Below are 15483 nucleotides of genomic sequence, written 5' to 3' on the forward strand. Positions count from 1 at the left end.
TTTCCAAGTAAAGTCACATTTACTAGTTCTAGGAGGATTTAGCTATATCTTTGGGGACCACTGTTCAATCCACTAGAGCAGATTTTAGATAATCCATTGTTATGAAATGTTTGTTACCCTTTTCCTTGGTTTGTGGTAATCAAACAACTCTATAAAGTGGCTTCTTAATTGTGCCTAAGCATGCACAGCTGCAAACAAAATAGTATAATTGTATTTACTCACATCCCAAATAATAGCAATATTGCACCCCCTTTATATTTTTAGCATTGAATGAGACTATATGATAGTTCATTATGGTTTAGTGTCTAAAACAAAAAAATCACCGTAAGTATTGAATTAATGTGTGCATGATTTCAGAATTTGAAAATCTGTCTTTTCAGGCATTTTTAAAAGTATTCTCAGACATCAAGAAATAGCAACAGTGCTAACTGGCTTGTGACCACTTAAATGTTTTCCTAAGGGCAAAGAAAAAATAAGCCTCTGGAATTTCCCTCTAATCCAAAAAGGCAGGTTTGTGAAAATCCAGAAGAGAAAAAAAAAAAATTGTACTTTTCATACTGCTTAGGAAACTTTAATCTTATTAACTTTTATCAAGGGTTGAGAGTACTGGGGAAGCAAAAGGTTTAAGTCTAGAACCAGCTGTCTTATAAACATAGGATTTAAACATAATATGTTAACATCTATCGGGTTGTCTGCTTACGTCTTCCTCCTGTGTAGACTGAGTGTCTTATCCTTGGTGTGTAGGGAATCAAAAGTATTATTGGATGAATACGTAAGTACAGATGAAGGTCCCTCTCTTTTCAATTGTTTCATGAGCCATAATATTGAACAAGTATTTTTGTTGTTTTTGTTTCCTTCTTTTTTTTTTTTTTTCTGAGACAGTCTCTCTCTGTCACCCAGCCTGGAGTGCAGTGGCACGATCTTAGCTCACTGCAACCTCCGCCTCCCATGTCCAAATGATTCTCCTGCCTCAGCCTCCCAAGTAGCTGGGACTACAGGTGCTCACCACCACACCCAACTAATTTTTGTGTTTTAGCAGAGATGGTGGGTCTCACAATGTTGGCCAGGCTGGTCTCAAACTCCTGACCTCAGGTGATCCACCCGCCTCAGCCTCCCAAAGTGCTAGGATTACAGATGTGAGCCACCATGTCTGGCAATTGTTTTTGTTTTTATCAGTAGAATTTTAAATATTTTTCTCTCTCTGTAGTATAGAATTCATAAGCTTATCTTTGATTAAAGTAATAAATTAATGAATGTATTAATCATGTAATAGTAACTTCTATTAGCATTCTTTCTTTTCCATAACAACCTCACTAGTGTCCATTACAATTCAAGAGTAGCATGGTAACAATACATATTATCTTGGGGTGGATATATATGTATGTATGGCTGGTGCACAACAACCTTTTCCATATAGCACACTTACAAAGATGGATCTTTAATATATGGCAATGGCTGTCATTCACAGATTCTTCACACTACTGCTGCAAGTCATTTTTTCCTCTGATATCTGGCATTGTCTAATAAATGTAATATTTTCATTTCTAGAATGCAAACTGCAGACCCCATATCTTTGAGGATCCTTTCAGTATAGACTCTGGAAAGAAAATGACTACATCAACTGACCATCTCAAACAAGGCACAATTCTGGTAAATTAAGACAAGTGCTATTTTTACCTTTTGCTTTCCAAATGAATAAAATTGATATCAATCTAGAAAAACCATCTGAAGTATTTAAATATAGTATATTTGATAAAATGGCAAGAATACTGATATGTATCTCTGGACATTTAAACAGGACTGCAATCCATGTAAATTTGCTACCATCACGTGTAATCTCACTCCTTCTGACATGAGCCAAGTGAATGTTTCACTTATCTTGTGGAAACCAACTTTTATAAAAGTAAGTAACTACATTGTTCTATGCACTGATTGAATAATATCAATACATATTCATTTACCACTTAGAATATGCAAGGCACTATGCTGCTGTTGGAAAGAATGTGAGACTGGAAGTCTAAGAGGATGTGACCAAGCCCCAGCTCTACTTAATCAGCTATGTGTGCCTCATCTTCCCTGTCCGTTAAGAACTAAGATATTACCAAGGTCCCTTCTGGAGAGACACACTTTTTTCAATCTCTCCTATCCATTTTCTTTGTACCTTAAGACATAAATACCTTTCCAGTACCAAAGCTTGCACTTATCTTAATAATTTGGAACTCAATTAATGTGCAGAGTATAATAAAGTGGCAACCTTTGACCCCAGGAACAAGGGAAAGAGCTAACACATACCATAGACTTACTGTGTTTTATCAGACTTTTATTATATATGTAATTTTATAATATACAGGTATATATGAAGACATTTTTAACCCCTTATAAAGCCAAATCTGTCTGACAGTAAGCTACTTTAAAACTTTTTATTTTTTTTTTTTGTATTATTTGTTTCTCAAGAAGTATTTAGTTGAACATATGACATTGCCATTTTTGAATTTGATCATAGTAAGTTGCTATTTTTATGTCATTAACTGTTAATATTGGCAATTTCACTTTTTAAATTTCGACTTTAATTTTAGATACAGGGAATATACATGCATGGGTTTGTTACATGGATATATTTATAGGATATTGAGGTTTAGGGTACAGATTCCATCGCTCAAGTAGTGGATATAATACCCAGTAGGTAGTTTGTCAGCTCCCTCAAGTAGTCCACAGTATCTACTGTTCCCATCTTTATATCCATGAGTACCCAAGGCCTAACTCTCACTTATATGTAAGAACATGTGGTATTTGGTTTTCTGCTCCTGTGGAATTTGCTTAGGATTATGGCCTCCATCTGCATGTATGCTGCTGCAAAGGACATGATTTTGTTCTTTTTTATGGCTGTGCAGTGCTCCATGGTGTATATGTACATATTTTCTTTATCCAGGCCACTGTTGATGGGCACTTATGTTGATTCCATGTCTTTGCTGTTGTGAATAGCACTGCAATGAAGGATGACTGCCTGTGTCTTTTTGGTAAACAGTTTCTTTGGGGTATATACACCCAGTAATGGGATTGCTGGGTTGAATGGTAGTCCTATTTTAAGTTGTTTGAGAAATCTCCAAACTGCTTTCCACTGGCTGAACTAATTTACATCCCTACCAACAGTGTATAAGCTTTTCCTTTTCTCCACTGCCTCACTATTTTCTGTTATTTTTTGACTTCTTAATAATAGCCATTCTGATTGGAATGAGATGGTACCTCATTTTGACTTTGATTTGCATTTCTCTAATGATTAGTGATAATGAGGGTTTTTTCATATGTTTGTTGGCCACCCATGTGTCATCTTTTGAGGAGTCTATTCATGTCCTTTGCCCATTATTTAATGTGGTTATTTGTTCTTTGCTTGCTGATTTGTTCAAGTTTCTTATTCTGGATATTAGACCTTTGTCAGATGCATAGTTTGTAAATATTTTCTCCCATTCTGTAGGTTTTCTGTTTACTCTATTGATAGTGTATTTTGTTGTGCAGAAGCTCTTTAGTTTAATTATATCCCACTTATCCATTTTTGTTTTTGTTGCAATTGCTTTTAGAGACTTAGCCAAAAATTATTTGCCAAGACCAATGTCAGGGAGGGTATTTCCTAGGTTTTCTTATAATATTTTTATAGTTTAAGGTCTTATATTTAAATATTTAATTTATCTTGGTTAGTTTTTGTATATGGGGAAAGTTAGGGGTCCAGTTTCATTCTTCTGCATATGGCTAGCCAGTTATCCCAACACCATTTATTGACTAGGTAGTCCTTTCCCCATTGCTTGCTTTTGTTGGCTTTATCAAAGATCAGATGGTTGTAGGTATGTGGCTTTATTTCTGAATTCTCTGTTCTGTTCCACTGGCTCATGTGACTCTCCTGTACCAGTATCACACTGTTTGGATTACCGTAGCCTTATAGTAGGGTTCGAAGTCAGGCAGTGTGATGGGTCTGGCTTTGTTCTTTTTACTTAGGATTGCTTTGGCTACTTGAGCTCTTTTTTTAGATCCATATGAATTATAGAATATTGTTTTCTAAGTCTGTGATACTTTGAGAGCAATAATGTTAAATCTATAAATTGTTTTGGGCAGTATAGCCATTTAATGGTATTAAATGCAAAGTTTTTTCTTTTATTTGTCTCATCTCTGATTTCTTTCAGCAGTGTTTTGTAGGTCGCCTTTTAGAGATCTTTCACCTCCTTGGTTAGTTGTATTCCTGGATATTTCAGGGCTTTTTTGTAGCTTCTGTAAATGGAGTTGTTCTTTATTTGACTCTCAGCTTGAACATTATTGGTGTATAGAAATTCTACTAATTTTTGTACACTTATTTTATATTCTGAAACTTTACTAAAGTCATTTATGAATTCTAGGAGTTTTTTGGCAGAGTCTTAAGGGTTTTCTAGGTATAGGATCATATTACAAGTGAAAAAAGATAGCTTGACTTCTTCTATTCCTATTCTGATGTCTTTATTTCTTTATCTTGCCTTACTGCTCTGACTAGGACTTAGAGTACTAGGTTGAATAAGACTGGCAAGAGTGGGCATCCTTATCTTATTCCAGTTCCCCAGGGTAATGGTTCCAGCAAAAGCTGGAATGATATTGTCAGCAATATCAGTATGATATTGTCTAGGAATAGTTACAGATGACTCTTATTATTTGGAATTATGTTCCTTTGATGCCTGTCTCTACCTACTCCCTGGGAAAATCCACCTACCAGCTCTGTTGAAAGTTTTTATCATGAAGGGGTGTTGGATTTTATCAGAAGCTTTTTCTGCATCTATTGAGATGATCATATGGTTTGTGCATTTAATCCTGTTTATGGGGTGAATCACATTTATTGATTTTCATGTGTCAAACTAGCCTTACATCCCAGGAAAAAAGTCTACTTGATCATGATGTGTTAACTTTTTGATGCGCTGCTGGATTCAGTTTGCCGGTATTTTGTTAAAAATGTGTCTCTGTTCATCGGGGATATTAGCCTGATGTTTTCTTTTTATGTTTTTGTATCTGCTAGATTTTGGTATCAAGAGGATGCTGGCTTCATAGAATGAGTTTGGGAGGAGCCCCTCCTCTCCAATTTTTTGGAATAGTTTCAATTTGGTACCAGCTTTTCTTTGTACCTCTGTTAGAATTCAGCTGTGACTTTATCTGGTCCAGGGCTTTTCTTGGTTAATACGTTTTTTAATTACTGACTCAATTTCAGAAATTGTTATTGGTCTGTTCAGATTTTCGTGTCCTTTCTGCTTCAATCTTGGGAGGTTGCATGTTTCCAGGAATTTACCTATTTTTGTTTTCCATTTGCATGGTACATTGTTCTCCATCCGCTTCTTTTGAGCCTGTGAGTGTTGTTACTTGTGAGATGAGTTGAAGACAGCATGCAGTTGGGCCTTGTCTTTCTATCCACCTTTCTACTCTATGTATTTTAAGGGGGTGTTCAACCCTTTTACATTCAGGGTTCGTATTGATATATGAGATTTTGATGCTGTCATTGGGGGACTGATGTTCTTTAACTGTGGTGTAAGTTGAGTGTGGTCATTTGGGTTTGTTTTTTGGATGCTTTCAGAGGACCAAGGCTCTGTACAGGATCTTTATTTGTGGGTGAATGCTCACAAGAGTGTTTATTAGCAAAGTGATTTTTGATGTTGTTGTTTGAGCAGTGATCCAGTAGAGGGCACTAAAGGGTAATGGGCAGTAGATAGGCTCTTAGTCTTGCCACTCATGTATTTGCTCATTTTTGCAGGTATGCTCTGCATTGGGTGGGAGAGGCCTCCTCCGATCACTGGCACTGTACCCATGCTTCTTTTGTTAGGTGTTCTGGGCCACAGGCTCCCTCGGGCAGAGGCCATGACAGGGAGATAGGTGACACCTTTTCCGAACCAGCCCTGTGGAGGGAGTCATGCCCTGTCCCAGTGCTGGCCCACACTGGCCCACAAATCCATGTGTGTTACCTGTCTCAGTGGTCTGAGATGGGGGCTGCTCCCCCCTTGAGTGCCAGCCATAGATCTCAGCTTGGTACTTCTGAGCTGGACATACCATCTCTGGGTCTCCAGGACACCCCACAGCTCAGAGTCAGGCTCTGGTTGCTGTGGAGGATCCGAAGTGCTCCCAGGTCACAGGGAAAGTACTCAGGTGGGGCGCAGCACCCATACTGGGCAGCAGAGACTGCGCTGTGTACATGCTCCTGTGGGGCAGTTAGGCAGGGACTCTAGGAGGGTCTGGCAGACGGGAGAGGCTGGAGAACAGACATGCCCTAGCCCCATGGGGAAAGCCTGCTCTCTCCTGGCTTGTGATCACTGGGGGCTAGAGCCTCCCTGAAGGAGATGGGGAGTCCGAGGAGATGAGCACCTATGTCTGTGCTCTGCTCACAAAAGCTCCTGGGCTGCACACTAGCTGAAGCCCTGTCTCTACCTACTCCCTGGGAAAATCCACCTGCCAGCTCACACATCCATTGGAGATGTTGGGTACCCTGTAGCTTAGATCCCAGATGTCTGTGGTGAGAGTGAGCTGTCCCTCAGTCCCCTCCCTCACCCCTTCTCCAGGAGCCATTTGGAGCCAGGAAGTAGCCCAAGCATTCAGGTACCCTACGCAGGGTTCCCAGCTTCTCCATCTTCAGCCTTGGCATCTGTGTTGCCTCTCCACACACTCTCAGTGTTTTCTCCCTAGAGATCAGATCTGCCTAAATTATATTGTCTACTTGATAATTTGGGATCTCTTAGTGGGAGAGATGTCTGTGTCTAGTTAGCCATCTTGTCCCCCCAGATCATCAATTTCATTTTTAATCCTAAATAAGTGCCTAGATAAACTTCATCACCAGAATGTAGCTGTTTCATGTCTTGCTACATTAAAGGTAGGCAGTTTGAGATTTGTTTTTTCTAATGATAAATCAATAGAAAATATTTTTTAAAAAATTTTTCATTCCATAACCAGGATCTAAGTAAGGATTTTCAGTGGCAAACGAGGGAGGATGACTGCGCAGTTATTATTTGATACTACTAGTTCCATTTGGAAGTTAACAAAATTGGAATTTTTAATCTCTCAGAAAAATCTTAGCTTTTATAAATGTCCCACTCAAACATGACTAGCTGTCATTTTGATTAGCATAATATATTAAGAACAAATCCTATTTGCTTTTCAGTCATATTTTTCCAGCTTAAATCTTACTATAAGGGGAGAACTTCAGAGTGAAAATACATCACTGGTTTTAAGTAGCAGCAATCAAAAAAGAGAGGTAAGTGCAACAATGAGTTTTGAAAACATTATGCATTTCACTCTGAATTTTGTGACATAATGTTTTATAATTGTTGATAGTCCCTTAAGCAGTGACTGGTATTGCTCTCAGTAAGTGACAGACACTATTTGCTTCAAATTATACTTCATTAGCTTCAAGTGTGATTTTAGTCTTATTCTTCCTTGTAAGAAACTGGGAAAATCATGATATTTACAATTCACATGCCATTTTTGACTTTATCACTTATAACTATCATGGTGAATGGATGTTTTTACTTTCACTTTGATAACAAATGATGCAGTTGTAATTTTCCTCCTTAAAAGCTGACATTATAAAATGCAGCTGACATCTGAAGAGCAGCCTCAAAAAACAACTTCTTTATAAAAAATGCCTTTATACTGTACAGGAAAACATGTACTTTTTTAAAGTTTTCTTTCAAATTTCATTGAGAAATTTGAAACAAAAATGAGATGGTATTTCCTAATACAAATTCGGACTTGAGTCCTTAGTAAAAATAGAAAGGTTTGAGTTTAATAAGCAAAGGTGAAGAGTAAGACCCCATCTCTAAAAAAATAAAATAAAATAAGTACTTGTTACACATGCAGGCACTTCAGCATGATCTCCCCCCTTCTCATGGGAGACTTTAAATGTCCCATGTGGATAAACAGCACCATGTGAATCATAAAATTCAATTTGGAAGCTCCCTAACTTTCAGATGTTCTTTTCAAATTGCTTATTTCAAATTATTCCAATATCAATGACTTCTGATAAGTATACACTTTTCAAGAAAAAGTAAAATATATGTATATAATGTTTACTTATGTCATAAAGAGCGTTTAGCATAAGCAATGCAAAATGCAAAGTTGTTCCTTACATAGAATAGCCAACATATCACTAAAACCTAAAAAGTTTGAGTATGGTTTATATTGGGAAAGTGATTTTGATTCCTAAATATGTGTGTTAAAATTTTATAATTAGTTTTATTTCCCCTAAATATTAGTTAAAAATTCCCCTGGAAATATTTGTTCTGCATTCATCCTAAAGGAAAAATGTATCTATATTGATAAAATTACTAAAAGTGATCATTTTGTAATCGTGTGATCTGAGGAAAGTCACTGATCTTATCTAGATTCCAATTTCCATGTCTGTAAGTTCAGGGAATTGTTTTGCATGTGTTTAAAGTCTGCCTTGCTGGGCATAGTGGCTCATGTCTGTCATCCTAGCCTATTCGGGGGACTGAGATGGAAGGATCACTTTAGCCCAGGAGTTTGAGGTCAGCCTGGGCAAAACAGTGAAACCCTGTCTGTGTTTTGTTTTGTTTTGTTTTGTTTTAAGAAACTGTCATAATGGTCTGATGCTGTATATGTCTACATTCTTGCCAGCTCTGTCACCTACCTGGAGTGATTTGATCTCTCCCTGTTGGTTTCTTTTTCTTCCTAATCTTCCCTCTGGGTAAAGAAATTGACGTGTTACTGTTAAAGGCAAGTACAGGGCTCAAACTATTACTAGCCATTGATATCTACCCTAAATTAACTTTTTTCAAATATCCCAGGGATGGGACACAGAGCAGATAGGTTTCATTGAGGTTTGAGTGCCACCTTGAGAGAGCTTGAGTAGCTGGAACACTAAAAGCGGTCCATTTTACAGGTTTGCTTCAGTTAAAACCTGATTTAATGTGGACTCAGTGATAAGTCAAGTAAAAGAGACATTGTGGTATAATGAAGAGCACACTGGGAGTGAATATATATGCAAATATTCACTTATCCGTACACTTGAGATTTATGCATTATACTTTCAATTTATAAACAAAAAATGAAGCATGCTAGAAATAAAATAAGGAGGCTTTCTCAGGTTTTTATGACAACAAACTGTGACGTTCCAACCTAAATTAATGCTGTTGTGATAATCCAGTAGTCTGCTAATTAATTTTTAACACACATAATACTTCGGTTCTCCCTGAGTTAAACAGAAATTCACTCCTCCCTTTGAGCATTCCAATTCATTGACATCTAACTCTTTATGTATAAATTTCTGAAGGATAAGATTATAAATACCTTTTGGTAATAATAAATTTGACATAGTTAGAGATTTAGACTAGATGAAGGGCATTTTCTAATGTAAACTTCATATTTTCTCTGTATATAGGAACGAGATTAATGCACTGGTAGAGAGTTGTAGCCTGCAAGAACTCAATATTCCAGGAGTTCTAATAGGTGTTTATCATGTTAACAATCTTGTTTAATAATTTTCAGCTTGCTATTCAAATATCCAAAGATGGACTACCGGGCAGAGTGCCATTATGGGTCATCCTGCTGAGTGCTTTTGCTGGATTATTGCTGTTAATGCTGCTCATTTTAGCACTGTGGAAGGTAAACACCAAAATTCCTTTGACTCTCTACTTCAACCATCAAGAGCAAACTGGAGAAATAAGCTATGATCTATTCAGACTATGCAATATAGTATTATCACAACAATGAAACAAATGTTGAAATGATGACTAAGAGAAAGAAAAAAGAAAAATGTGTATTTCAAACACTGCATACAACTTGAACCAATTTTTGCGAAGGAAAAAAACTTATTTGGGGTTAGAAATATTCAAAAATCTCAAAAGTATCTTTCTAGAGTTAGGACAATAAGGGACTTTCATATATCTGTAACAATTAAAATTTTATAATAAGTATGTATTTATTTTGTAAATAGAGAACAATGAAAACTGTCTTTTATAGAGAAAGAAAAATGAATTCCTATGCCAATTGAAGGATATATAAGCAGTAGATTCATGGTTAACATAAGCCTTGTTTTTATCACACATCTCTATGTGTCTTAAACATTAAATAATTCTTTAATGTTTAAATAGACATGGCACATTTTATGTAATAAATTGTGTGCCTGAGTGGAGGGTGCGGGATCAGCTGATGTAGGGGAGGTCTTTAAGTTTCACAGACTCCTATTTCAAATTCTATGGTAAAAGTCAGTAACCACCTATTTTGTGTCAAGTAGCTCTGGATATTTATGTAGATATTTTGCTTAGGCTGAAATAGACATGATTTTTAAAACTCTTAGAAACTGTATAATTTTCACATTAAGCAGAACTGAAATGACAGCTTTTGGGATAAGTTGAATAGAGAATAACATCCCATACAAAGTTGAACGTTTTTTCAATTAAATATCAAATAGGTATTTATTCTAGCATAATATCCCCCTATATTTTACCTATTATTTTGTTAAATAGTTAACTTATGTTAAAAATAAAGATTGTGGCTACATATTAATTATTCTATTACCTGAGCAACATAATTATTTAATCAAATAGTTTTAGACAGCAAGTTTCTCTCCCACTGAAATACCAACCGTTCCTATCCTTTCTTACTCTCCTATGACTCACTTCCTCTTTTGAGGGGCTTAGTCTTAGAGGAGACGGCAAACAAAGCCAGATGTAGGTCAGTGGCATTTAATTCAGTAAATAGAATCCACGGCTTTTCTCCAGCAAAGTTCCCCAAACAAAATTCTCCACTATATCCATGTCTAGCTCTTCCTTCTACTTCTAAGGGATCAGTGTTCTCTGTGTAATACCTAGCTTTGCCACTGTGTGGTACCCAAGGCCTGGCTTATTTGTGTCAAGGTTGTACTTGAACTACAGGAAGTGGTTTCTTCATTTATATGCACCTCTAATAGAGAGTGTTACTGTTGATTTTTTTCAGCATAGTCTTCTATTCTGAGCACTGCACTTACCTGTATGGTTTTAGGACACCACTGACAGGAGAAGAGGAAAACCAGAGCTGATATTTGAATAGGTTCTTTCCGGCCTTGTACCTCTATTTCAGACAAACAAATAGGAAATTTCAGTTACTTATTTTTCAGTCAGTAGTCTGAAAAAGCATAAATGTAAAAATAAGCGCATTATTTCATCCAGATAATGATGTGTTGATACATTCTGACAGCTTCTTAGGTTATTATTATTATTATTGTAGGCCCAAAGGAATGTCATTTGACAAACTCTGGGCTGTCTTACCCAGTAGAAATAGTTCAACAACTTCACTGGGAGGCCCAGCAATCAGAACTGTGATTCCAAAGCAGAAGGGAAGAAACTAGCTCTTACTGAATGCTTACTATGTGCAGGGAACGGTTTTAAACACTTCTGCTTTAAGCATTTCCACTTAATACTCATATCAACCTTATGAGGTCTTACGAACCTCCTCTTGTAAATGAGGAACATAAAATTTAAGTGTATTTCCCAAAGACACATAGTGAGATTCAGAGTAAGGATCTGAATTCTGTGCCAAAACCACTGACTATTATCACTCCGTGTTCTCTCTTGCTTCCATTCCCTCTGGTGTCCTTGCAACAATCTTTTCGACCAAATATTTTAACTACATTTTACACCTGAGGACATTAAAGCAAAGGGAAGTAAAGTGACTCGCCCACGATTACTTGCTAGTAAATGAGTGGATTCAAGGAATGATCTACAGAGCTCTTTCTTTTTCCAATATGTCGTACTGCTGCAGGCTGTAGAACAGAGCTCTTTACTCTGGAGCTCCAGGAGTCGGGTTTTGTTCAAGAGGGTCATGAACTCTCTGAAACACATAATACTGTCTTTGGTTTTGGAATGAGGGTCCCTAGTTGGATTCAGACTTTCAGTAGTTCCATTATATCAAGAAGGCTAATCCTACTTCCCCCTACTTTAAAGTTCAGTTGGAAGCTCCCTGAAGCATGAATTCAGTTGCAGTAGGCTCAGAAGAGCTACTCTTATCCCAGACATCTTTTTTATACTAACTAGATCTGGATCAGACACCTCAGGACTATCCCTTCTTCCTTCCTCTCCTGAATCCCACCACTTTGGAGGTCCATTGGACTCCAAAGTCTGAGTCTCTGTGTGAGAGACAGGCCAAAAATTTCTCTTAGAGCAGAGATTCAGTTTCAAAAGACACAGTCTTTATATCTTTGTCTTCGTCGTACACATGACAAAAATTAAAGCTTGACAAAGTGATAGTAGCTGCCTAGTACACTTCATGATTGATGGGAGGAATCTTTTAGGGGACGTAGGTTTAAATAGGTGGAGAAACTTGTCCTGAAATATGGTACTACACGCTGGGGGAGATGCCCAGCCAGGTCAACATATCCAATAAAGTAGAATGACTTCAGCCCACGAGGAACCATGAGAGATTCAGAACGTTCCTCTCTCCTAACTTGACGTCATAATGATGGCTGAAGTTCCTAAACTGATGATTTATTTATTAATCCTAAAGGTTTATTCTTCATTCAATATACATGTTCTGGGCGGTGTGGATGGGGACTGGTATCTCACCACTTTTTAGTCTTTTATACATTAGTGTGAATTTGTTTATTCAGCAATTATTCCATGTTATATTCATTAAGCACCTACTTTTTTGACAGAGATCATTTCATCAGACCCTTTGCCATAGGGTTTTGAACAAGGGATCATGAAATAAACACAGGAAGAAAAAAAGGAAAGCCAGCGCTACAAAGAAAGTGTTGGGGCTGAAAGCAAACTGTTTGTTTCAGATTTGGGCTAGGATTGGCCCAGTCCACCTTGAAGCTATAAACTATATTCTCCTAATCTCCACTCTTTGTCACTTAACTTCTCTTAAAAACCCATGTTAATTGGTTGGGTGGAATGCTTAGATAACCGAAGTTATTTTAAAATAGAACATTTAATGTGTAGAAGCCAAGGAGTGTTGTAAAAAAGCAAAAAGATCTGTGAGAGATCAGAAGCAAAGCAGAACGAAAAGGAGAAAAAGTCTTAGAATCCATCACCTGCTTTTGTGAAGCCTTGTGTGTTTATTTTTGACTCAGGACATGCAGGCACCAGTTGAGAAGCCTAATGGTTTGTGAATCTGGAACTTTAACAGTTGGCTCATATAAAAAAGCCTGAGACATGTAGGAGAGCTGGCATTTGGGGAAGACAAACTTATTGTTTTCATGTGTATTTGTTCTGTTACCACCTTTTCTTCATCTACCACCACCTAGATGATGGCATAATAGAAGACATAAGCCCTGAATAAAAATTTTCTAACCTAAAAGTGCATATTTTTGAGGGTTTATCCCCTCTCAGCCCTCAGTTGCTTAATAATTATTTTATAAATACATCGTTCCCTGGCATAATTTGCCATAATTTTGTGATTAAAATGATATAGAGGTACCACACTTTCAAAGAATTAACTCCTTGCCTTTGCTCGATCTATTATAGCTCTCTCTCAAATTTAAAAAATATGTACAAATTTGAAAAAACACTTATCTATGACCCTTAATTTTTTTTTTAAATAAGCATTTTAGGTTAGATAATTGTAAAGATCCCTTCTATCCCCTATACTTAGTTTTGTTATTCTATAGAATGGGAAACAATTGCAACACTTAGAACATTTTATGATGCCCCAAATTGCAAAGCGTACTGAAATATGGCTCACCATTCACCACAATGTGAAATTTCTCTTATGGCCAACAACTTCATTTTTTATTTCCAAATGACGTAGTGTATTTCAAGAGGCTTTTTATATCACATCTATATAAGCAGACATCCTGATGCATTTAAAGTTAATACAGACAACTCAGAAATCTCCCTAACGCTCTAGTCATAATATACCTGTCAGATTCTCTACCATCTCTAATGACTTCAACCTACAGTCATCGATCATTTGATGGAAATTTCTCTGCCACATCCCTGAAAAAAAAAAAAAAAAGATGACGGCAAAGTTGAGACAATGCTAGCTAATTTCAGTTTGTTTGTCACCCAAAATATTTTCCCAGAAACTTTTAATTAGTTCAATATGTATACTATATTTTACTAGGGGTCATGATATATTTAACCAATGAAAATGTTAAAAATGATACAGCGGACCAGCAAGGCGGCTCACGCCTGTAATCCCAGCACTTTGGGAGGCCGAGGCGGGCAGATCACGAGGTCAAGAGACAGAGACCATCCTGGCCAACATGGTGAAACCCCGTCTCTACTGAAAATACAAAAATTAGCTGGACATGGTGGCGCATGCCTTTAGTCCCAGCTACTCAGAAGGCTGAGGCAGGAGAATCACTTGAATCCAGGAGGCGGAGGTTGCAGTGGGCAGAGATCACCCCACTGCACTCCATCCTGGCGACAGAATGAGACTCTTTCTCAAAAGAAAAAAAAAAAAAAAAAGAAACAGCAATTTAATAAATGTCATTTTTTGACATTGAATATTAATAGGTCAATGAGAAAATATGTCTTAATTATATTAGTTGTGTGTCCAGCATTGCCAATATATTATTAAATTTAATTCTATCCAAAAGGATTAATATTTATTACCTAAATTAAAATAGTTAATTGTGTTATGTTTTGTGTTTTCTCAACAGATTGGATTCTTCAAAAGACCACTGAAAAAGAAAATGGAGAAATGAAATATTTTACAAAAGAAAATAATAACAATTATTCAATAATCTATCCTCAGGTTTGCCTCAAATATGTGACAAGAAATGTATAGTTCATGACATAGTCATATAACTATGTAATCCATCAGGGATTCATTATTTGGAAAATGACAGGTCATGCATTATCCAAAAACAATACCAAAAAGGCATAATTTATAAAACGATAAAAAATATTTTACATAATTACTCATTTTTGTTGAGTAAGCAAAATTACAAAGTGTTTTTTAAAAATCCTGTACAAATATGTTTGTGTATTAAATCACCATCCAAAATATTTAAGGAATACATAAGAAGATTGTTATGATCATGGAAACATCTATTTTCAAAACAATATAAATTAAGCTTTTCCCCTTGATTCCTGTTGGATATCCAGGTTCAGCATGGCAGTCAGCACTTGTAAATGCCAAGAAAAGAATTACCTGAAAAAGATCATTTCTCCCGATCCAAATGAGAACATTTTCCCTTGGTAGAATCCATATACAATATGGATTGAAAATTAAGTCACAAAGAATACATTTAGCATCTTTGTGTTGGGTTCTATACCTAAAAAGTTTCTTCCCCGCCCCAAGGTGATTGGAAAGTACTGCAATTGAGCTGAAATTTTATCTACGATGGAAAATCAGGATAGACTCATTTAAAAACAAGTATACTAAATGGGTTAAATTAAGCTTTTACAGAACATACTTAATTTTGATATTGAGCTCTAAATGCAAAACTCTTTTATACTGAAAAAACACTTAAAGCAGTTTTGTATGGCATCACAGTGATTTGTCATGAAAAGCCATATGTGGGGGACATGCTAAAATGGCTTCTGAATGAAA

General features: G+C 36.6%; 1 protein-coding gene across 1 annotated transcript in view; it reads left to right on the plus strand.

Moving 5' to 3' along the window:
- ITGA1 (integrin subunit alpha 1) overlaps positions 1–15017 on the plus strand; it is a 164431-nt gene extending 149414 nt beyond the window's left edge. Inside the window, exons 25-29 of the mRNA XM_031666153.1 lie at positions 1549–1650; positions 1799–1903; positions 7148–7240; positions 9493–9609; positions 14588–15017. Of these exons, the coding sequence (XP_031522013.1) occupies positions 1549–1650; positions 1799–1903; positions 7148–7240; positions 9493–9609; positions 14588–14632 (462 nt within the window). The 3' untranslated portion in view covers positions 14633–15017. The remainder of the gene's footprint in view (positions 1–1548; positions 1651–1798; positions 1904–7147; positions 7241–9492; positions 9610–14587) is intronic.
- Positions 15018–15483: the final 466 nt, after the last annotated feature.

This window comes from Papio anubis, chromosome 5 (assembly GCF_008728515.1).
Source record: "Papio anubis isolate 15944 chromosome 5, Panubis1.0, whole genome shotgun sequence".
NCBI lineage: Eukaryota > Metazoa > Chordata > Mammalia > Primates > Cercopithecidae > Papio > Papio anubis.